A 22,043-nucleotide genomic window follows, 5' to 3' on the forward strand; every position below is an offset into this window, starting at 1 on the left:
TGGCTAGTCAAGAGAAGGGGTAAATTCCCAGAGCTGCAATGCGCGTTGTGTGCCGTTCTTTGTAAACCTGTGCCTGCTTTGCCAGGGTCCTCGTGATGATTGTTTTAAAAGGCCGCAGTTATTCAAAGCCATCTCCTCTCCTCTCTTCTCTGCGGCTTTGAATCGCTAGTTGCGATGGTGCACAGGGGGATTTAGTACTGATTTTGAGAGGTGGCCGCTTCACCTCGGAACTTCAGTTCAGCCTGGGTTCTTGAGTGGAAAGACTCAGGAGGAAACCAGAGGCAGCAACCAGAGCTGTTTCAGTGGAGGCAACTCGAGAAATGGGTACAGTATTCCACGCCAACAATCCCCACTTGTGGTTCCTGGATTCCTGGGGGACCTCACACAGTTTTTACAAGGGACTATCACAGACTTTCGTTTTCTTGTGTAAGTGAAATGTGTGAAGGTATCCTTCCCGTTCACTCGTTCATTTCATATGTCTATTCCATGTCTATTATGTACCGGGCGTCTTTTAGGCAATGCAACTGTTGGGGACCTTCCATTCCAGAGGGAAAGGCTGCCAATAAACCATCAAATAGGCAAACGGTATCGCGTGTTAGAGAGCGTTAAGTACTACAGAGAAAAAATAAAATGGGAAAGGAGATACGAAGAGTTGAAAGAGGGATAAAATGTTAACAAGGTGGCCAGGGAAAGCTTCCCTGAGTAAAAAAAAAAAAAAAAAAAACAACATTGAGTAGAGACGTGAAGGCAGCAAGTGTACAAGCCACGTGGGTGTCTGCGTATAAGGGCAGGTCAAGGGCAGGGCGGTGGGAGTGGCCTGCCTCTTCCAGGAGTATTTTATTGCCCACGCTGTTTAGAATTGTTGGCACGTGGTGATAATAAAAAGACAGGCTTTTAATTGCTTTTATTATTGTTTTAAATTGTCTGCGGACAATGCACCCCCATGGCGGCTCACTCCTTTCACCTGCCATTCCAGGCATTGGAAAAGCCAGTGTGAAGTGGGACTGACACGGGAGCACATCTGTGGGTTTGAGAAAGAGTGAGAGTGTGTCAGGAGTGGGGCGGGAGGTGAAGCCGGGGAGGTTAGGGAGTGAGCAAGTCACAGAGGGTTCTATAGGTCAGAGCAAGAACGTGGACGTGGACATGGAGCGAGACAGGAACCATTGGAAGATTCTGAACAGAGATGGCCATGCGCTGACTGAGATGTTCACAGGGTCGCTCTGGCTGCCATGTGGAGAGGAGTCAGTAGGGGGACGGTGATTATTGCAATAGTTTGGGGTAGCGGTGATGGTGGGGCTTAAATCAAGGTGGGGCCAGTGAGGCATGGTGGTAAAAACTCTGCCAGTTCTGGATATTTCTTTGAAGGCACAGTTGACAGGACTTAACGAGTGGTGCACTAAGTGAGTTATTCAGGATGACTAACTTGGATGTTCACAAAGCAAACTTAGCGTATGTCTAGCATTTACTAAAGACTTTTAGTTCAGCATTATAAAGTCTGGCCGCTTTATGCTGCAAAATTTATATTGCTCACCTCTCCATCAATTCTGCCAAAAGTAGGAAGCAGTGGGGGCGCATGTCCACGTGGCTTTTTGCCTCACCTAAGTGGATCCCAGCCCAAAGCATGTAAGAGCTACTGATGAGGCCAACCAGCAATTTCCCTGGAATAAGTACATGGTTACTCCCAGGTCTCCTCTGAGAGGGGAACTGCTGGCCTGGCTAAGCGCCAAACGCTGGTCTCATGACTCCCAAGTCACACCTCTAAGGTGAAGCTCAGAACCGTCTCCCGGGGATGGGCCCATGGGCGGAGGCTGTGGGCATTCACTGCCTTTGTTGCAGAAGGACAACCACGTCAACATGATGCACATCCACGTGTTTGCAGCCTATTTTGGGCTGATGGTGGCCTGGAGGTTCCGGAGGCCTCTGCATGAGAGAGTGATGGAGAAAGATCAGACAGCAAAGAGCTCCAGTTTGTTTGGCATGCTAGGTGAGGACAAGGTGGGGTGGGGTGGGGTGTGGGTGGGTGGGTGGGCGTCTCACCCCTGGAGTGAGCCAGAGGTTCCCAGATGGCTCTGGGGAAAAATCTCTCTCTCCTTTACCAACCCACTCAGGGTCCTCGGAGCCCCTCCATGATGACTCATTTCCCTGAGTGGTGTTGAATGGGTTCACAATCCCTTAGGGCAACGCCCTTCATTAATATCCAGAGGAGAGGGAAGACTCATGTACTTGAGTTTAAATCAGTTTGCCCAATCCTTTTGTCCTCAAGTTAAGGGAGGGAGGTGGATTAGTGGAGAAAGCGGAGGCCAGCAGTGGAGAGAGGGACAGGGAGGGGAAGAGGACGGTCATACTGGTGTATCCTGCAAAGCTGCAGCGGAAATGCTGAACCCTGACTCCCAGGAGAGGCTGGGAGGAAATCAGGCAGTGAGCTGGGCAGCAGGTGACCCAACAGCCAGCTATGAGGCCAAATGAAATTGGCACATTACGTTCTCAAAATAAGCATTGGGCCGTCACAGGTCAGACTCAGGAGGCCTGGGGGTTGGTGATCTCAACTCTCTGGGCCTTAGGTTTTTTGCCTGTAAAGTGTGTTAGTTGAGCCCTATCAACCTGAGAATTCAGAGGAGACATGACTTGCCCAAAGTCACACAGCTAGAAAGTGACCAGGCTGAGACTTGCCCACTCCAGGAAGCGCCCGCAGGCTCAGGCTTTGGAGTAGGAGTGCTGGTTCTGGGAAGTGACCCTTTCTGGCCCCCAGGAACCCTCTTCTTATGGATATTCTGGCCGAATTTCAACTCTGCTCTGCTGCTGGACTCTCCAAACGAAAGGAAGAATGCCATGTTCAACACCTACTATGCTCTTGCGGTCAGCGCGGTGACAGCCATCTCGGTGTCGTCCTTGGCTCACCCCCAAGGGAAGATCAACATGGTGAGGAGGGGGCTGTCCCTTGGGGAGCACTTGGGTCTTGCAGGCTGGAGACATCTTCACGCTTCCTGTCCCAGAGCTAGCCCCACTGGGCGACAGAGTCTTATCTGCAGTGTCACGGAGCATCGGAGCATCGGAGCATCGGGGAAGGGCACTGGCTTATCAAAATGGGAACTACAGTGTAGAGACCGTGAAATGATCAAAGGCTGTCTTCAGGGAGTGATTAAATCTATCAGTGTTGACATCAAACAGACCTAAGTTTGAAACCTGTTTCTGCTAGTTACTAAAGCCAGCCACCATGAGGAAGAGTCAGCAGAGAAGAGCTAGAATAGAATCGGTCAGTCTCCCCTTCCCCTAAGAAATTTCTAGAATGGAATGAATAGAATCAGAGGTAAAGGAGTATGTTACTTTAGCCATGTGATCTTGGCTAAGCCACTTAAACCTTTGGAGCTACACTGGCTCATATGTGAAGAGGGACTTACAAGAACATGCTCATAAAGTGCTCCATGGCAAACATCACTGGCTATTACCAATGTGGCCAGGGAGTCTGTGTGTGTGAGTTTGGGGGGGGAAGAGACGTGTGAAAAGGTAGAGCTAAAGACAAAACGGTTTCCCATGAAGATCAGGTATGTCCCCAACCAGCCAGGGGACATGGGAAAAAGTCTAGAGAGACAGCAAGGCCTGGAGTGGACAGAATGTGGCCATCCATGACAGGTTAAACACTAAGAGGCATGAGTGTCCTTCTGGGGGAGCCCCATGGTGACAGGGAGTCTAGGCTCAGACAAGGGGGGGACATCTAGGGAGGCAAGTGTGGCCGGAAGGTCAGAGAAGCCAGAAGCTGGTCCCAGGGCCCGGATCTCCCAAGACCTGGTTTGAGTGGAGGGGAGCAGAGGGAAGTAGCAAGAACCGCCCCCCTGTTCTAGAGGAACAAAGGACATAGCCGAAATGTGACCCAGGAACAAGGGCTAGCTTATTTTTTTTATTTATTTATATATTTAGAGAGAGAGAGAGAGTGTGTGCGTGGGGGACAGAGAGGGAAAGAGAGAATTCCTAGCAGGCTCCACACCAGCAGCGTGGAGCCCAACATGGGATTCGTACTCGTGAACCGTAAGGTCATGACCTGAGCCGAAATCGAGAGTCGGACGCTTAACTGAGCCACCCAGGCGCCCCACAAGGGCGAGCTTACTGACGTTAGGTCCAGTGGTACAAAGTGGCAGAATCACTAAATAGCCAATAATAATGATAAAAATAGTAAAAGCAATAATGATGGGTTATATTTCTTCAGCCTTTACTCATGGTCTCTGCTAGCTAGGCCCTGGGCTCAGAGCTGTACATGTGGTAACTCATTTAATCTTACCGTAACCGTATTAAGTAGGTACTGATAAAACTCCATTCTTCCGGCAGAAAAGCTGAAGCACGAGTGCTTAGGTGGCCAGAGACACATCACTAACAAGCGCGAGGGTGACTGGGATGCGCTTTGAAGTTCAGTGCCTCCCAGTCGGGTTGCCTGCCCCCTGAGCCTGAGAAGTGGAGTAAGATTAAGACAATTGCTGAAGGTCATGGACTCTCAATGGAGAGGAGGGGGTGTGAAGCAGGGAAGATATTACGGTGTTGCTTGCTACCAGCTTACCAAGCAACCCTGGGCGAGATGTTGTCCTCTCTGTGCCTCGCTTCACTCGCCCACGAGCTGTTTCTTTGCAGAATCATATCCACAATGCGGTACTGGCCGGAGGTGTGGCTGTGGGTGCCTCGTGTTATCTGATCAGCTCTCCTTGGCTTGCCATGGTGCTGGGCCTTATGGCTGGACTGATCTCCACCGGAGGAGCCCTGTGCCTGCCGGTAAGAACTGGGCAACCAACACCCTGATGTGCCTTAGGCCAGCAGGGCCCCGGGAGCATGGTGGGGCCATGCAGTGCCATGGGCTGCATTAGGCAGGCACTGGCACCTTCTCAGGCTGGCTTCAAAGCTTGGGTGCGATACCCACCCAGGTGGGATGGTACATTTGTTAGGATCTGGGGAGCAACTAACAGAATCCACTCAAGTTTGCTCAGGCATGGGGGGGAATATTAGAATATGCTGCTGGGAACCCAAGAATGGCTGACACCAGGGACAGGAGTGTTGTAAGGAGCCCAAGAAGTCCCAGCTCTTCTTCTTTCTTTGCTTCTCCTGAATATCCACTCTAACCTCACTCTATAGACTTCCTTCCCCCTCTTCTTCTCCTACCCACATAGTGGAATGTAGTCTTGCTCTTCAGGAAAGCAGCCAGGTAGAATTTCTAGGCCCTATACCCAAGTGTTCTGGAGAAGGGACTCCTTGGTTTAGCTTGGACAGCGTGCTTATCTTGGGCTGGGGTGTAGGGGGGGCTGGAGCATAACATACATACGTGGCTGCTGCCCATGAGCCACATGAATGCGGGGGGGAGGGCAGCAGCCAGAAGAGGGACGCTGGGCCAATCCAGGCCATGTCCACTTCTGATTGTCTAGTTCTTCTAAGCAGATGGACTTTTCTTCCTTCCATACTCAGCAGTTACGAATAATGCCCGGATACCCCATAATAGCCACTTTGTTCTAATACGCTTCTAAGAGAAATATTTAGGAGCAACAACCCTTCATGGGTTTGAAGGCTTGGGAGGAGAAAAAGGAGTAGATTTTTAAGAAGCTGAACTTGGATGAACAGTGGATATTCCGGGAGGCAGTTTCAATCCAAGATAGGGGAAAATGTACCGACAATTTGATCTGACCAGCCGTGAGTAGTCTGCTCTTCACCTTTGGAACTGGAATAAATGTCTCGTAGCTCTTCTGCTCTGAGGCCTGATTCTGAGAGGAGGAGCATACAGCCAAAAACTGCGTAACGAGTTCTCATCAGGCTGGGTGTCCATTGCTTCCTCTGTGCCTGTTTCCTTGACTCTGTCACTGGGGGAATGATTCAGAGATGATTCACTCCTTCGTTCGTTCATTCGTTCGTTCGTTCATTCATTCATTCAGCATGTATGTTTTCACATTGATCCTGCTTCCCGGGCTGTAGGGTAGTGAGGGAAATGGACAAATGAACACACAACCACGTGGCGGCTGCTGCGAAGCCCATCTAAGCCAGCCTGGGACGGATCAGGAAATGCCTCCTGGAGCAGAGGGTGTCTCAGCCACATGTTGACAGATGACTGATATTAGCCAGGCAAAGCGAGGGGCAACGTATTCCAGACAGAAGGCACGGTGTGTTCAAAGGCTCAATGGTGAGAAGAGACACCAAAGCATTGAGCTCACCTGGGAGTGTGGTGGCACCACAGTCTTGAGAGACGAGAGATACTCAGGTATATCCCCTGGGCAGGTTGAGGAGTCTGGGTTTTTATTCTGACGGCAAAGGGGATCCTCAGGAGGGAACTGGCCTGTCTAATTTGCATTTGCATCCACGTATGTTGGCTCATGGCCCCCTGGAAGGCTTCAGCGGCAGAGGGGAAGGAGTGGTGAGGATAAGTCTGGAGGGGTGGTCACATTCTTTTCTTCTCATTAGCCATGCTGTCTTTGGGGTGGCAGTTAAGTTTGGACTAGACCAGTGGGTCTCAGTCACCCACCATCGTCCCCTCCAGGGACGCTTGACAGTATGTGCGGACATTTTTTGGTTGACACGCTGTGCGGGGATGCTCCTGGCATCTAGAGGGAGAGCCCAGGGATGCTGCTAAACGTGCTACGACACGCAGGACGGACTTTTCACAACACAGGGTCATCAGGCCTGCGCTAGACCCTTGCTTCCCAGAGGCTGGTCAGTGGGCCCGTAGCCTTGGCATCACCCGCAACTTTGTTAGAAATGCAGAATCTCAGGCCCCAGGCTCACCGTATCTACCTCTGCGGTCTAACAAGCTCCCCGCGTGATGCCCGGGCACCTGCAGGTCCGAGACGCGCTTCCGTAGGGGAGCCCCAATGCCTACCCCCTTTGGGTGGCCCTGGAGGCCAAGGATCTGCGAAAAACCCCGGGTGGAGAGTCCCAGTCCTGCACGTACATCTGCTTATGTGACGCTTGTTCTAGATGTATTTTAACCACGTGCTGGGGATCCACGACACCGGTGGCGTGTACTACACCTTCGGCCTGCCGGGGCTCCTCGGAGAGATCGCCCACATCGTGCTGATCACGTATCAAGTCGACCAGACCAAGACTGCCATGTGAGTCACTCGGCTCGTCCCCTTCACGCCCCCATTCAGCTCGGGGTGAAACGCGCCCCCCGCCAGCGCCCTTCGCTGAGGCACACGTGTTCAGAGCCGGGCACTCAGCAGGCCTTAGCAAATATTTGTCGGCAGATGGATTAGTAAACCCTGCAGAGCCCCTACCTCTCCAGGCCGAGGCTGCTTTCCAGGAAGGACAGCTTAGGGGCGGGGCAAAGGCAGACAGGTGTGAGGCTCCCGCAGATGACCTGACAGAGCAGGTCAATCAGGCCAAGCCAGCCGAGTCTGTTTCACAGCCGCTGGTGGTTTGGGTCCCGGGGAAGAGTGTTGTGCAGTCGGACTTGTTCTGACCTTGTAGCAGCAGGCACGCTACCTGATCTCTCTAAGCCCGATTATGAATGCAGACACTGATGGCGCATTCCCTCCTAGGGTTGTTGGAGGCGACTTGAGGCCAGGCGCCTTGTGGTTAAAAGGATTTAATACTTTTTTTCTTAAACATTTTTTTAATGTTGATTATTTTTGAGAGAGAGAGAGACGCGCACGAGCGGGGGTGGGGCAGAGAGAGGGGTAGATACAGAATCCAAAGCAGACTCCAGGCTCTGAGCTGTGAGCACAGAGCCCGACGCGGGGCTCAAACCCATGAACCGCGAGATCATGAGCTGAAGTCGGACGCTCGACCGACTGAGCCACCCAGGCGCCCCAGGATGTAATACTTTCATGTAAGAAAACACTAAGCACAACCCTCCCTGAGGCCTGGGGAGAGGAGGAGCTTGGCCAAAGTCTCACTGTGAGGCAGGAACGTGGGCCTCCGGACTCGGCTCAGATCCTATGTCCTCCAGACAACGGATGGCGGCGACTGGTTTCACGTACCCGAGCCCTGGCCATCACCTCCCGGGGCTTGCATGAGTAGCTTCCAGGCGTGGCGCACATAAAATGAAAAAGTGACTTGGGCATGATACGGGGATAGGTTTTTCCGGATGAACTGATATAGTGATCGCAGTAATAGTACTGATAACAATCGCCACTGTTGATTGACAGCTTCCTAGATGCCAGGCACTCACTACGAGAAAATCATCGTATGCATCATCTCATGGAATCCTCACGACCACCCTGTGAGGTATTAATCATATTCCAAGAAATGATACATGTGGGGTAGTGATCTGCCCTAAGTCACTTGGCTGGAGCCCATCTCCAGGTGGGGAGACACCTCAGTGGGGCTCCGATGGTGTGTCTGCCACTGTTTTAACAGCTGTGCAACTCAGCAAATCCTTTCCCCTCTCTGGGCCCCTGAGTCCCCTCTGTAAAGCTCAGGTGCCTGCTGGGGCCAGGCCGGTAAGGTCAAAAAATGGGAGCAGCGAGGGGAGGCTGGAAAACAGTGGGAAGTTGCTCCTCAGCACCAGGCGACCATAACTGCGCAGGGACCAAGGCTCAGTGTCCCCAGATGTGACTTTTCAAGAGAAGCCAAAACTCCAGAGCTATGCACCTACACTCCCAAGCATCGGCAAAAGATTCAAAGTCGTCAAGACACATCGTGTGGGCCACATTCTGCTCCGGGGCGGCCAATCTGTGACTTCAGAGCCACCGGCCCTTCTAGCTTCCTAAGTCTGTGATTCTGTGGCTCTCCTAGAGCAGTAAATCCTACCCTACCCCAGACCTGCATGGTTAGAAATCTGGTGATGAGGTAGGCGCCTGGGTGGCTGTTGCTTTTAAGTGCTCAACTCCTGATTTCGGCTCAGGTCACGATCCTGGGGTCATGGGATCCAGCCTGGCGTGGGGCTCCCCGCTCAGCACAGAGCCGGCTTCAGATTCTCTCCCCCGTTCCCCCTCTCTCTTCACCCCGCAAAATTTAAAGAGATCTGGCGATGGGAGCCCGGCAATCTGTCTTCCACCCAGCCCTCTAGGTGATTCTCCCATAAACCAGTTGGAGACCGCTGGCCTATAGCAAAGAACAGGAAAACAAAGGCCGGTTGACCAATGGGGTGCTGCTAAAGGATTAACAAACGAAGCCCTGACTGCAGTGGTGCAAATACTCCCTTCTGTGGCCAATTGCAAGCCATCAAGGGGCTGTCACTGAGCGGGTACACTTAGGAAGGGTTGAGAACATGGCCCGTGCACCCACCCTGTGAGCGGGCTCTAGCACACCTCTGTGAGTCAACTCTGACTGCAAAACCTTATCACACGCAGGGACCGGGCAGCAGAGAGAGAGAAAGAGAGAGAGAGAGGGAGAGGGAGAGGGAGAGGGAGAGGGAGAGAGGGTCTGGAACTGAGACTATGTCTTTGGGTTTGTAGTGGTGGGGTAATGAGTGGGGGGAGGTCTCCGGCTGGGCAGGAAGAGAAAGCATATATTAGAGTTTGTGCTTGGGCGGGTTATAATATGAATTTTGCACTCCCGTGAAAGCTGACTGGTGGAGAGAGAGGAGTAAACAATTTCGGCTGTTAGTTGGGCCCAGTGATAAATGAGTGCCAAGTAGACAAATACTGAATCCCAGAAACACAGTTAAAATCAGTGTTCTATTGTATGAACGCAGCACAATTTATGTATCCACTACTGATGAGCATTTGGGTTCTTTCCAGTTTGGATCTATTACGAATATTCTAGTGTTGCCGCCATGAACATTCTAGCACTTTTTTTTTTTTTTTAGAACATACAAATGCACTTCTGTTGAGCAAATGCCTAGAAGCAGAATTGTTGGATCACAGTATTCCCATGATCCCTTTTAGAGGAAACTTCCAGTTTTCCACCATAGTCTGTGCCAGTTTCTTCACCTGTGGCACCCGAGAGTTCCCCTTACCCTATATATTCTCTAACACCTCATGTTTTTCTTCTTTTTAATTTTCTCCATTTAGGCATCAAACTTATCTTTTTTTCTTTTAAAGTAGGCTCCACACATGGTGTGGAGCCCGACGCAGGGCTTGAGCTCACAACCCTGAGATCAAGACCTGAGCTGAGATCAAGAGTCAAACACTTAACCAACTGAGCCACCCAGGTGTTCCTAGGCATCAAACTTTCTCATTTTATTATTATTTTAAAAATGTTTTTAATTTTTAAATGTTTATTTATTTTTGAGAGAGAGAGAGAGAGCACACATGGGGGAAGGGCAGAGATAAAGGGAGACACAGAATCCGAAGCAGGCTCCAGGCTCTGAGCTGTCAGCACAGAGCCTGATGTGGGGCTTGAACCCATGAACGAAGAGATCATGACATGAGCCAAAGTTGGGCACTCAACAGACTGAGCCACCCAGGCACCCCATTTATTATTATTACTCTTTTTTTTAATGTTTATTTTTGAGAGAGAGACAGAGAGCGTGAGCAGGGGAGGGGCAGAGAGAGAGGGAGACACAGGATCCGAAGCAGGCTCCAGGCTCCGAGCTGTCCACAGAGCCCGACGCGGGGCTCGAACCCATGAAGTGTGAGATCATGACCTGGGCCGAAGTCAGACGCTCAACCGACTGAGCCACCCAGGCGCCTCTATTATTATTACTTTTTAATGTTTATTTATTTTTGAGAGAAGGAGACAGAGTGTGAGTGGGGGAGGGGCAGAGAGAGGGAGACACAGAATCGGAAGCAGGCTCCAGGCTCCGAGCTGTGAGCACAGAGCCCGACGCAGGGCCTGAACCCATGAACTGTGAGATCATGACCTGAGCCGAAGTCAGCTGCTCATCCGACTGAGCCCCCTGGGTGTTCCTAGGCATCAAATTTATCATTTTCTTAATATTTTCTTAACGTTTATTTTTCAGAAAGAGAGATCACACGTGTGTGAGCACTAGTGGGTGAGGGACAGAGAGAGGAGACAGAGGATCCAAAGCAGGCTTTGTGCTGACAACAGACAACCCTATGTCGGGCTCGAACTCAAGAGCCGTGAGATTGTGACCTGAGCTGAAGTTGGGATGCTTAATTGAGCCACCCACTCAAACTTATCATTTTAATTTTAATTTCCCTGATAACTGATTAAACAGAGCACGTTTCATATGCTTTTTGGACATTTGATTATCTTTTTTTGTGAAATGTCTCTCCAAGTTCTTTAGTTCTTTTGCCCATTTTTTTTTGTTGTGTTGTTCTGTCTTTTTCTTATAGATTTGTAGGAATTCTGGTTATAGAAGCCTTTGTCACATACATGTGTCATGAATATCTTCTCGCATTTTGTAGGTTATCTTTTGCCTTCTTTTTTTTTTTTTAATTTTTTTTTTTAACGTTTATTTATTTTTGAGACAGAGAGAGACAGAGTATGAACAGGGGAGGAGCAGAGAGAGAGGGAATCACGGAATCTGAAACAGGCTCCAGGCTCCGAGCTGTCAGCACAGAGCCCGACGCGGGGCTCGAACTCACAGACCGTGAGATCATGACCTGAGCTGAAGTCGGACGCTCAACCGACCAAGCCACCCAGGCGCCCCTCTTTTGCCTTCTTAATGGTGTCTTTTGATGAACAGAAGTTCTCCATTTTAATACAGTTCAATTTATTTTTCCCTTTACATTTGCATGTTCTGTTTAAGAAATGTTTCTCTATTGTAAGGTCATATGGATGTCCTGCTAGGCCACTTAGTAGTTTAAAGTGAGGTCTCGGGGTTGTCTTGAAGGAGGGAGGACAGGGAAGTATGTTCAACAGGGGTGGGCAGGGGAGATGAGCCTTATAGCCAAGCTATGCTCCGCGTTGCCCTGATGGAAAGAGAACTCATCTTTAATTGCCTATGAGGAAACTTGGGGCTCAGAAAGGTTAAGTGACTTGCCTAGGATTATGCAGCTAGTGACAGTCCTTGAACATGAACCTGGGCTTTCTGCCTCCTGATCAAGTTCATCACCCATGGGTTCTGAGAATTGAAGTAAGCCAAAGAGGATCTTAGACTCCCCCCTTCCCTTCTTACATGTCTGTGTGGCTTTGCGGGAATGTGACAGGGGAATGTGTTGCCAGGGGAGAGGACGTTTGTTCTTCTGGTAGCCCTTCCTGACAGCATCATTACTGACGCAGACAGTCCTTTTTGATCTCTGCAGTCTGATGCCTGAATGTGACTATATTCTGCTTTGTCATTTCTAGGATTAACCACCAGTTGCTCTTGGACATTGGGGCACTGAGCTTGGCCATGGCTATGGGTCTGCTAATTGGTCTTCTGACAGGTAAGTATGAGACCACCCTGCTTCCCCATGGTGCAGGGCACAGGCCTCAGGGCCAGAGTGCACCTGCCCCATGGCTGGATGCGTATACCCATCCCCTTCTCTGTGAACCCCCTCAGCTCCGGCCAAATGAGGCAAAGCACTCAGACCTTGATTAACAACAACAAGAGAATCACATCATTTCAGCATGGGAAAGGCCCTCAGAGGCCGCTTGCTGTAGGTGTGGACTCTGAGGGCCAGAGAAAGTTAAGAGACTTTCCTGAGGTTGTAAGTAGGGGTGAGTGGCGACACTGCAACCTTGTGAACCCAGGGCTGGTGGCTTCACCCAATTTTGTGCATAAAGCCAAGGAAACCCTTAGGCCAAAAAGCTTACCTTTATTCCCTGAGAATACTCAAAGTATTATTTCGTTCAGCAAATATTTATTCGGCATCTACTATGAGCCAGACACTATTCTTAGGCACTAGGGACACAACAGTGAACAAAACAAGTTCCCTCATCCCATGGGGTTGATATTCTAGTGGAGGGGGGTGGCAATAAATAAACGAAGACGTAGAGTATTTGCTATGTTGGAGACTCAGGGTAGAGGAGCACAGAGTCAGTGTGAGGGTGGGGTACTCTTTTAGAAGGGGAGGAAGGGTGAGGCCCCTGGGTGGCTCAGTGGGTTAAGTGTCTGACTCTTGATATCTGCTCAGGTCCTGATTTCATGGTTGTAGGATCCAGCCCTGGGTCAGGCTCTGTGCTAAACGTGGAGCCCGCTTGGGGATTCCCTCTTTTCCCCTTTCTCTCTCTGCCCCTCTCCTGCTCGCACTCTCTCTCTTTCTCAAAATAAATAAACATAAAAAAAAAAAAAGCATGGGAAGGAAAGGTCTATCTAATAAGTTGACCTTTAAGCAGAAACCTGAACAGAGAGAGGGAACAAGACCTACCACCCACGTGTTTATTTGGCAGAAGAGCATTCCATGGAAAGGGATAGCAAGTGCAAAGGCCCTGAGGCAGGAGCAAAGAATGCTCGGGGTGGCTGATATGGATATAGTGAAAGGGAGAGTGGCAGGGGTTGAGAACAGAGTGGTAATAAGGAGCAAGATAATTCTGAGATGGGAAGCCATTAGAAATCTTTAAACAGAGGATTGAAGTATGCTTTTGCTCCTGCAATATGACAGAATAGCGAAGAACCTCAGGGAGTTACTAATTTGCCAGTCTTGTTTATATGCTAGGTGAAAAGATGCTTTCTGTCCAGAACTGCTCACCTTTATTCAACAAGCAAACAGCTTTATTGGTTGGACATTCATATATTGTTTCCCTAAGCAGGGAATGAATGCCAAATAAGAGAGAAAATAGCATTAACAGACGTAAAAGAGTTGTATGGCCTTGGGCATATCGGTTTACTCTCTCTGAGCCTGGGCCTTGGGAGGCTTTTCTGTAAAATGAAAGGACCGTGGTAGCTAATCATTGGGTTTCTTTTATGCTCCAAAACAAATATGAAGGTACTTTTTGGAATTGCCTGGGTGATTTTAGACAGCAAGACTGACTAGAATCACTTTAATATACCAACTGGCCTCAACTTTCATCAGAGTCGAGGAGATTAAATACAGATGAGAAAAATGCCTCCCTCTGTAAGTCTGCGTTCCATCTGTGGTGGCAGTCCAATCCTGAGTAGGGTTACCAGATTTAGCGAGTGAAAATACAAGGCACCCGTTTTTTAAATTCAAAATTAACTGAGCATCCTAGATTACTTTATCTGGCAACCTTCACCCGGACTATGACACCATTCACCATCGTCACTAGTATTCACAAAATGACACTGATGTGCACTGTCTTGTAAAACCCCTGGGAGGGCCTTTTTTTAATGCTTCACTGGAGTCAAAAAAGAAAATGGAGGAAAAGACACAGTGTTCCTTTAGGAGTCAAGACCAATGAGCGTCCCTCTTTTCATGCAGCTTTGAACATAAGAAAGCTGGTGAATAAGAAAAATGTGAACAATGGAAGGGGAAAGAGGCCACTAAGCAGCCAAGATAGCACCTGACTCCCTAAAGCCAAGCATTTTACTTGTCAAGAGGCCCCTGATTTGGGGCCTGTCTTCATTTACTTAAGAAACAATCCTATGGGGGCACCTGGGTGGCTCAGTTGGTTAAGCGTCCAACTTCGGCTCAGGCCATGATCTCACCATTCATGAGTTCAAGCCCCGCATTGGTCTCTGTGCTGACAGCTCAGAGCCTGGAGCCTGCTTTGGATTCTGTGTCTCCCTCTCTCTCTCTCAAAAATAAATAAACAGTAAAAAATTTTTTTAATAATAAAAAAAAGAAACGATCCTATCAAGCATGGTTATTGGGTTTCTGAATTCAGGCAGATTAGAAATGGCAGGTTAGAGGTGGGATAGTTTTCTCGAAGTAAAGCACACTGGTAGAAGTTAGAGGTCAAAGTAGACAGCCTAACAGAAGAAAAGAAATTCTTTAAGCCAGACACTAGAACATGTAAAGCTTGGGCTGCTGAGAGAAGAAGCCAACAACCCCAACAGCTATATACTTTCTCTGCATTATATAGTGCATATCATAAATGGATGTTCCTAGCAATATTTCTGATTAAAAAAAAAGCCTAAATGTGTTTAGTGTTGTCTCATAAGACACGAAAATATAGCATATTTTGAATGGATTTTCATCAGCTATCTGGAAAGTTCATGTAGGTGTTAGAGATCGTTTCTGAGTAATTCTAGCTAAATGAAGGGTGCTGGTTGCCTCCTACATGCCAATATCAGTTAAAGGTGTGCCCTACAAAAGGAAAATGTGACTAAGTACATGCCTACTCTTGTTAATCTTAATATTTAATGCATGAGGGCCGATCATCATTAAAAATACACAGATAAGGGGCGCCTGGGTGGCTCAGACAGTTAAGCATCTGACTTCGGCTCAGGTCATGATCTCACAGTTCGTGAGTTTGAGCCCCGTGTCAGGCTCTGTGCTGACAGCCTGGAGCCTGCTTCAGGTTCTGTGTCTCCCTCTCTCTCTCTGCCCCTCCCCCGCTCATATTCTGTCTGTCTCTCAAAAATAAATAAACATTAAAAAAAAAGAAAAAAGGTGAGCAGTCACTTCATGTATCCTGGGAAATTCGGCCAACTTTGTGCAGCTGGAGGAAGGCACAGGGCCAAGCTCTCTGGGCAGGGGCGGGATGGGCGGAGAGACGAGCAGGCACAAAAGCAAGTTGGTATAAACTACTTTCCTCACTAACAAGTGGAATGTTGAGCTGAGGTCATGGAGAGTTTATTGGAGCTGGTGACGCAGGACCTACAGGGCCACCTAATTGGAGTTGCTGTCCATGGTAGGTCCTGTGTTCTAAATGGATCCACTTTTAGGTAGGGGCACCATGTTCTATTCCATCTTGGGAAGCATGTCAGATCCGTGGCTATTGCATACCTCTCACTGTCATCTTAATCCTTTGGAGATATAATTGCACTTGCCAGTTTCCTTTAAAAGGTGTTTATAGAATTAACTAAGCTGGTCCAGGAAGGACAGCACTCCAATTTGTCTGTCTCCTGGTTGTAGAAGAAAAAGGGATTTTTGTGGAGATAACCATACCTGGCATAGGATATTTTTATTAATTTTGAGATAACAAATGCTGTGCCCTAAAGGTTTAACATGTAATTTTGAATTTTAACAGGTTTGGTCTTAAACCTCAAAATATGGAGAGGACCTCATGTATCTAAATATTTTGATGACCAAGCTTTCTGGGAGGTAAGATTTTTAACCTAATGTCATAGATTTTGAGTGAATGAACTCAAAAAGATACCTGGTATATCTGTTTATAGGTTGACTCGGTGTTTGGAGAACAAAATAAAAACCAAATGTGCGTGCGTGTGTGTATACATGTGCTGGTGAGGGCTGGGGAGGTGGTAAAGGTTACCATTTCCCTGATGCCTCAAGGTCACCGAAGGTCAGAGATGTGAGAATGGCCGCTGGCCACCCTTCTCCCATCTGGAGTCATCAAAGTGGGCAAGTAGTTTGACAGGAAGGTGATAGGATCCTGCAAGGCAAGGGCCAGAAGGCCTGCAGGGGCCAACAAATCTCTTCCCCTCATTTGACAGACACACTGAGCGGAACCATGGCTGTTCAAGTTCTCGAGTGAGTGTGTGGCACAGCTTGATCTAGAACACAACTCTTGATGAATTATAGCCGGTGGACACAAGAAAACATACTATAGGAGTCTGGGATCATTCAGCCAAAGAACAGAGAGCTCAAACAATGCAGCCGCTGCTGTGGGTCCCTGTGTTCCGTGTCGCATCTGTTCTCATGACTAGGCTAGGAAGAGGGTCAGGGCTCATTTCCTGTCATCCTCCCTTTGACCTACACTCTCACATTTCACTAAGAACTCTGATATGTGTAGGACGCCTGGGTGGCTCGGTTGGTTAAGAACTCTGATATGTGTCACCTTAGGTAACTTCCATTTGATGCTGAGGTTGAGTGGGCAAACTTGCAAAACTATAAATGGGAGGTTGGGGCCGACAGAGGTCAGGCTAACGCCCAACATCATACCATTGTGAGTGGCAGAGACAGGAACCAGGCTTCCTGAGTCCCAGGCCGATCCTTTCTCCACCTGGCATGCCAAGATACTGATCACGAAAGGGACAGAGAACCAGCCTTATTATGGATGCGCCTTGGCATTAGCATTTGTAGAGGCAAAAAGGAGAACCGGCCTCTTGTCCTTTTCCTCCCTTCTTCATCGCTTCTCTTTCCTTCTCTTCCTCTTCAAACAGCTTTATGGAGGTGTAACTGACAGCAAACACATATTTAAAGTAATATAATTTGATACATTTAAACATATTTATATGCCCATAAAACCGTCACCACCATGTTTCCTCATGCCTCTTTGAAACTACTCCCTCCCCGTTCTGCCCCATTCCGTCCCCAGGCAAACACCTAACTGCCTTCTGTCCAATAGATTGGTTTACATTTTCTACAGTTTTATAAAAACGAATCACACGGAACATTCTTTGGCATCTTTTCGCCAGCGTAATTATTCTGAGAGTCACCCATCACGTGGGTGCTTGTAAAGCGTCTCATCTCGTACCAGCTTTTCCCTCCAGCTGGTCTCTCCCAGTCCCTGCAAGGGTTCCTGCCCCTCTGGCGGCAGCAGGGTGATCTAGTGAAAGAGTTACTCAGAAAACTGGTTTAATCCAGCCATTCATTGGGCAAGTATTTATTGAGCAACTACTATACGCCAAGCATTCTGCTGATTAACCAGATATGCCGCAAACAGGACAAATGTCCAGCTCAATTATTTGAGTTGCAATCAACATTTGCTAACTAAATGGAGGAAATCTGAGGAACCCCGCCTCACACTGGCCACTGCGGCAGTGGGCGAGATGGAACAATGAATGGAGACCAGTTCTGCAGGGTGTCACATAGGCCAGTTTCTCAACCTCTCTTACTGGTAAAATAAGGATGGTAATCTTTGTTCTACCTCACCGGGTTGTTTGGGAGACCAAACGAGAGGTCATAATGTCCGTAACTACATTCTGTAAAATGCAAAGCAGCACATGAATGTGAAACGGGGGGTTAACCAACCACAAAGGAATGCGTAAGCCTAATACTTATCGTTTATCGTAAGCCTCCGGTGTCCGATTTTGCGCTAGATGCTTTTCAACATTATCTGACTTTTATCCTCGCAATAACCGTGCCCAAGAGTAAGGATCCCAGTCTCGAAGATGAGGAGTAACTTGTCCAAAATGATAGAGCTAGTGAGTAAATGGAAAAGGAGGAATTGAACTGGTGTCTGGCTCCGAAGACACAGCACTTGTGTGTGTGTGTGTGTGTGTGTGTGTGTGTGTGTGTGTGTGTTGTGGGCAGTTGCTGAAGGACAGTCACTTCTCGCCCCGCTATTCTGATTTAGTTTCTTACAGCTGAGTAGAGCCATTTACTCAGCGGTATAACACAGCTTTCATTTGAAAAGCCAAATATCCATTAAAGAGGCAAGAATTCAAACTTCCAAAGCTGATAAATCCAGGGGTGATTTTTTTTTTTTTTTTTTTTTTTGTAAACCATCCAAAAAGGATTTTAAACATTATTGAATCTCCTAATGCACTTCAGGGAACCAGACTCCTGGGGGTTGGAAGGGACATTCCTCTGCTGGTTGCCCAGACCATGCCTGGAGGTTTGGGGGTTGGGGTACTCGCTATTCCCCAGAGGTCCCCCATCTCATCCTCGGATGGTTCTATTACTAATTGATCATTTATTCACTAATTAATTCCATTTAAAGTATTACCTGATCCATGACAGAGCTCTTGGGTGGAGAGCCAGGGAGACGAATCTAAACAAAATACAGTTCTAGGTCTCAAGAAACTGCATATACTAATCCCCTGTCTTCCTGTAGATGACAATAATCCTAACTCAGATGCTGATTTACAAAAATTCAGTTCATAACACAAGATTTCATTGGCTTGTGCCTTCACTAAGAGAGTAAATTCCTTCCTTCAACTTTTAATTTCAATAACCCATGGATTTTATTTTGTGCTTTCCAGAGCACAAGGACTCACTGACATCCACTTATTCAAATTAATCCCACAGTTAACCTTTCTGCAGAAAATAGCTTTGTCGTGAGTCTGCCGCAGGCAAGCCCCTGTTCTGGGTACTGTGGGGGAGGAGGGCATCTCAGAGAAACTAGGGCTTTCAGCCCTTGGAGGGACTGGATCTTTCTAGGTGCACAGCTCTGTTCAGAACGGAGTTCGTGATCCTGGCAGTAGCTGCTGGAAGAAGGAGAGGAGGGGTAGGATCCTGAGTCTGGGGAGGTCAGGGAAAATGGAGCTTGGAGTTGTGTTGGATTTGGGTAAGTGACAGGAAGTGAAAGACACTGCAAGCAAGGGGAACAGGAGAAGCATGAGGCCATCTGGCTCGGCAGAGAGTCGGTGAAGGGAAGGATGAAAGGTAGGCTAGGGCCACTTGACTTACCCTTCAGGCAGCTGGAAGCTCCCAGAAGTTTCAGTGGGGAAATGGTACAGATAATGTTTGAGAGTCGAGTAAAGTTAGGTTTAAGCTTGTAGAATGGATTCTGAAACGAGGGCAAGTATGCCGAAGATCACCCACTGGCTTCTGAACAAGTATTTGCAGCTTATTTTTAACATGATTTCATTGCCAAGAAATACAAACACCACCACTGATTTAGCATGAAAATACCTCAGAATGTGTTACGAGTTCCTCCTGCTGTTTTGTAAAATTCTCGAAACCTAGCCTTGTCGCACGGGTATCACCCCAGCTTCCGATTAAAATAAATGTTCTAGACACACAGTAAGGATCCAACAAATGCTTGTTCAACAAAAATGAGGAGAGGCGGTTTTTAGAGCAAAGTAGGAAAACAGATTAGGAGCCTGCCAACGGACTCCTCTCCTGGAGAGGCCCCTGAAAAAGAGCATTGTTCTGGAAGGTGGATCTGAATTCAAGTCCTAGCTCCCTCAGTGGCAGGCTAGTGCCTTCAGGCAAGTCACTTTCCTTTTCTGGGGCGGTTTCTTCGTTTGTAAAATGGGCTCAAATTCCACATTCTGGAGGCAGATCTGGGTTCCACCACCTCTTGTCCTGGCGTCTCTCCGAGCTTCAGTGCCCCCATCTCTGAAATGGAGAGAGTGATAGCAGTATCTCACTAGATTGTTGTAGGATTTAAAGGAGATACCGTGTGGGAAACGACAGCACACGGATCCATAAAAAAAAAACGCCCCATAAATGTTAGCTCCTCGGATTTCCAGTTCTAGAATTCTGTGATCCAGGTTACTCAACACGCAGCGATGTCTGGTGGGCGTGACACGGCACAACCAAACAACTTGGTATTTTCAGCTTGCAGAAGAGAACACCCAAAGGGGACCTAAAGACAATCTTCAAATACTTCAAAGACTGTCATGGAGAAAAAGAAAACGATGTTTTTCTATGCTTCTCCAAAGAATTTAAGTAGGCCCAGTGGGCAATGCTGTGTAAATGCCGAACAAGTTGAACTTGTCTGCAAAACGGAATGAATTGCTTTGTACGGTAGTGTGTCCTCCGTCACTGGAGACATTCAAACAAAAGCCGATCACCGTGTATCCACGACTTGTGCAAAGAGCTCTGAGAATGAAGGTCTATCGAAGAGCTCTTCCAATTCAGATTTTATGAAAGACCTTCTAAGATCTTTGTGATGAGACAGCATTTTGGTCCAAATAGAAGTTTCCAAAGACCAGACTCAGTATGTGTCCACATTTCAAAAGTCTAAGGGCTCATCTGTTTGCTTTGCTTTTACAGTTTCCTCATTTGGCTGTTGGATTTTAAGCAAAAGCATCCAAGAAGCAGAAGTCCTGTCTGAAATCGAGACCACCTCCTTTCATTGTTATTCACCCTTTTTGTGTGTACAACAGACACTCTTTACAGTGAAGTCTCCCTAATTACATACAATGAGACAAGGTCAGAGATAAATGCGATATTTAAAAAAAGATTAAACATTTGTTTAAATGGTCATTTCATAATAGCTTAAAATAAATGTTTGGTTTCCTTTTTTTTTTAATTTAACGTTTATTTATTTTTGAGAGAGAGAGTGAGAGCGGGGGGAGGGCCAGAGAGAGGGAGACACAGAATCGGAAGCAGGCTCCAGGCTCCGAGCTGTCCGCACAGAGCCCGACGCGGGGCTCGAACTCATGGACCACGAGATCACGACCTGAGCTGAAGTCGGACGCCCAACCGACTGAGCCACCCAGGCGCCCCTAAATGTTTGGTTTCCTTAAAGATGATGCTATCAATATTTTCTTGGGTGCAGACACATAATTAAGATATTGGTTCAACTTTTTGTTTTAAACATACACATTTAACTTTATTTCATTGGTTGAATTTTTTAATGTTTATTTATTTTGAAAAAGAGAGCGTGTGCACATGTGTGAGCTGGGGAGGGGCAGAGTGAGAGGGAAAGAGAATCCCAAGCAAGCAGGCTCTGTGCTGTCAGCATAGAGCCTGACACAGGGCTTTATCTCATGAGCTATGAGCTCATGACCCAAGTCAAAAATCAAGAGTCGGACGCTCAACTGACTGAAGCAACCAGGCGTCCCAGTATTGGGTTCAATTTTATTGACAATTCTTAAGATTCTTTCTCATGCTCCACAAAGTGTGTTGTGCTACCCAGTGAACTCTTGTCTACATCGGCAGAGCAGATGATATAAAACAGGGAAAAATTAAGAATTCACTTATATTTAGCCCTATAATGTGGACACTGTGTTTCTAGTCCAGCAGTTTCACAAAGTAGTTCTTATTCCCCGAGCACAGGGGAAGATGTCGTGGTCCATTGTGGAGGTACACCGACTCAAGATTTCAAAACTAGTTCTATGTACGACCTTGAGAAATTTAAGTTTCCACCGTCTGGCTCCTCCATCTGTAAAAGGAGAAGGTGGACCTTCAACCTCTAAGGTGCCCTCCAGTTCTCTAAAAACCCACCGTGAATGATTGGCTGTGGGATGGCAACAACACGGCCATTTCTTTGAGTGTGTGTGGATGCCCAGGCAATATTCCAGACCATATGTGCTAGAAGACCACGTGGCTGGTAGGGAAAAGAGTACCACAAATTTAAATCATCTAAGAGGTATTTTGTGTTTCACGAAGGACTAACTGTAGCAAGTTTTATGAAAGAAAACATTTTGAGCTGTAGTTCTGAAGAGCACGGATCCCATAGTTATCTTTAGATGTATCCCATAGTAAATCTTTAAAAAAAGATTCCCATTTTGCCAAGATTCAGGAAGAGCCTGACAGATAATAGGGTTCCAAAGAGAAACAGACTACGAGAATTCGCGGTAGTTAATGTTTGTAATTATAATTGACCTTGCTGGGTCTATCTTGAGGTTGGTGGTTCAGTACAGAGATACGATGAAACTTGGAATC

At 47.7% G+C, this 22,043-nt stretch overlaps 1 protein-coding gene and 1 long non-coding RNA gene across 3 annotated transcripts in view; one reads left to right on the plus strand and one right to left on the minus strand.

Annotated features, from left to right (window-relative positions):
• LOC109274331 (RH-like protein) overlaps positions 1–20,639 on the plus strand; it is a 37,320-nt gene extending 16,681 nt beyond the window's left edge. Inside the window, exons 4-10 of one of the 2 annotated variants that reach the window (XM_053898790.1) lie at positions 1,837–1,984; positions 2,750–2,919; positions 4,618–4,755; positions 6,937–7,070; positions 12,100–12,179; positions 15,829–15,902; positions 20,427–20,639. In XM_053898790.1, coding sequence (XP_053754765.1) covers positions 1,837–1,984; positions 2,750–2,919; positions 4,618–4,755; positions 6,937–7,070; positions 12,100–12,179; positions 15,829–15,902; positions 20,427–20,453 — 771 coding nt within the window. In that variant the 3' untranslated portion in view covers positions 20,454–20,639. Of the gene's footprint in view, positions 1–1,836; positions 1,985–2,749; positions 2,920–4,617; positions 4,756–6,936; positions 7,071–12,099; positions 12,695–15,828; positions 15,903–20,426 lie in introns of those variants that run through there. The other variant, XM_053898789.1, reaches the window with a different exon arrangement.
• Positions 1,313–6,942, minus strand: LOC109274332 (uncharacterized). Its single transcript, XR_008420845.1, has 3 exons — positions 6,177–6,942; positions 2,845–5,934; positions 1,313–1,920 (listed from the first exon to the last, which is right to left on the minus strand). It is a non-coding gene; the product is annotated as an uncharacterized LOC109274332 (long non-coding RNA).
• Positions 20,640–22,043: the final 1,404 nt, after the last annotated feature.

This window comes from Panthera pardus, unplaced genomic scaffold, assembly GCF_024362965.1.
Source record: "Panthera pardus isolate Hobbes unplaced genomic scaffold, ASM2436296v1 HiC_scaffold_11, whole genome shotgun sequence".
In the NCBI taxonomy this organism is placed as follows: Eukaryota; Metazoa; Chordata; class Mammalia; order Carnivora; family Felidae; genus Panthera; species Panthera pardus.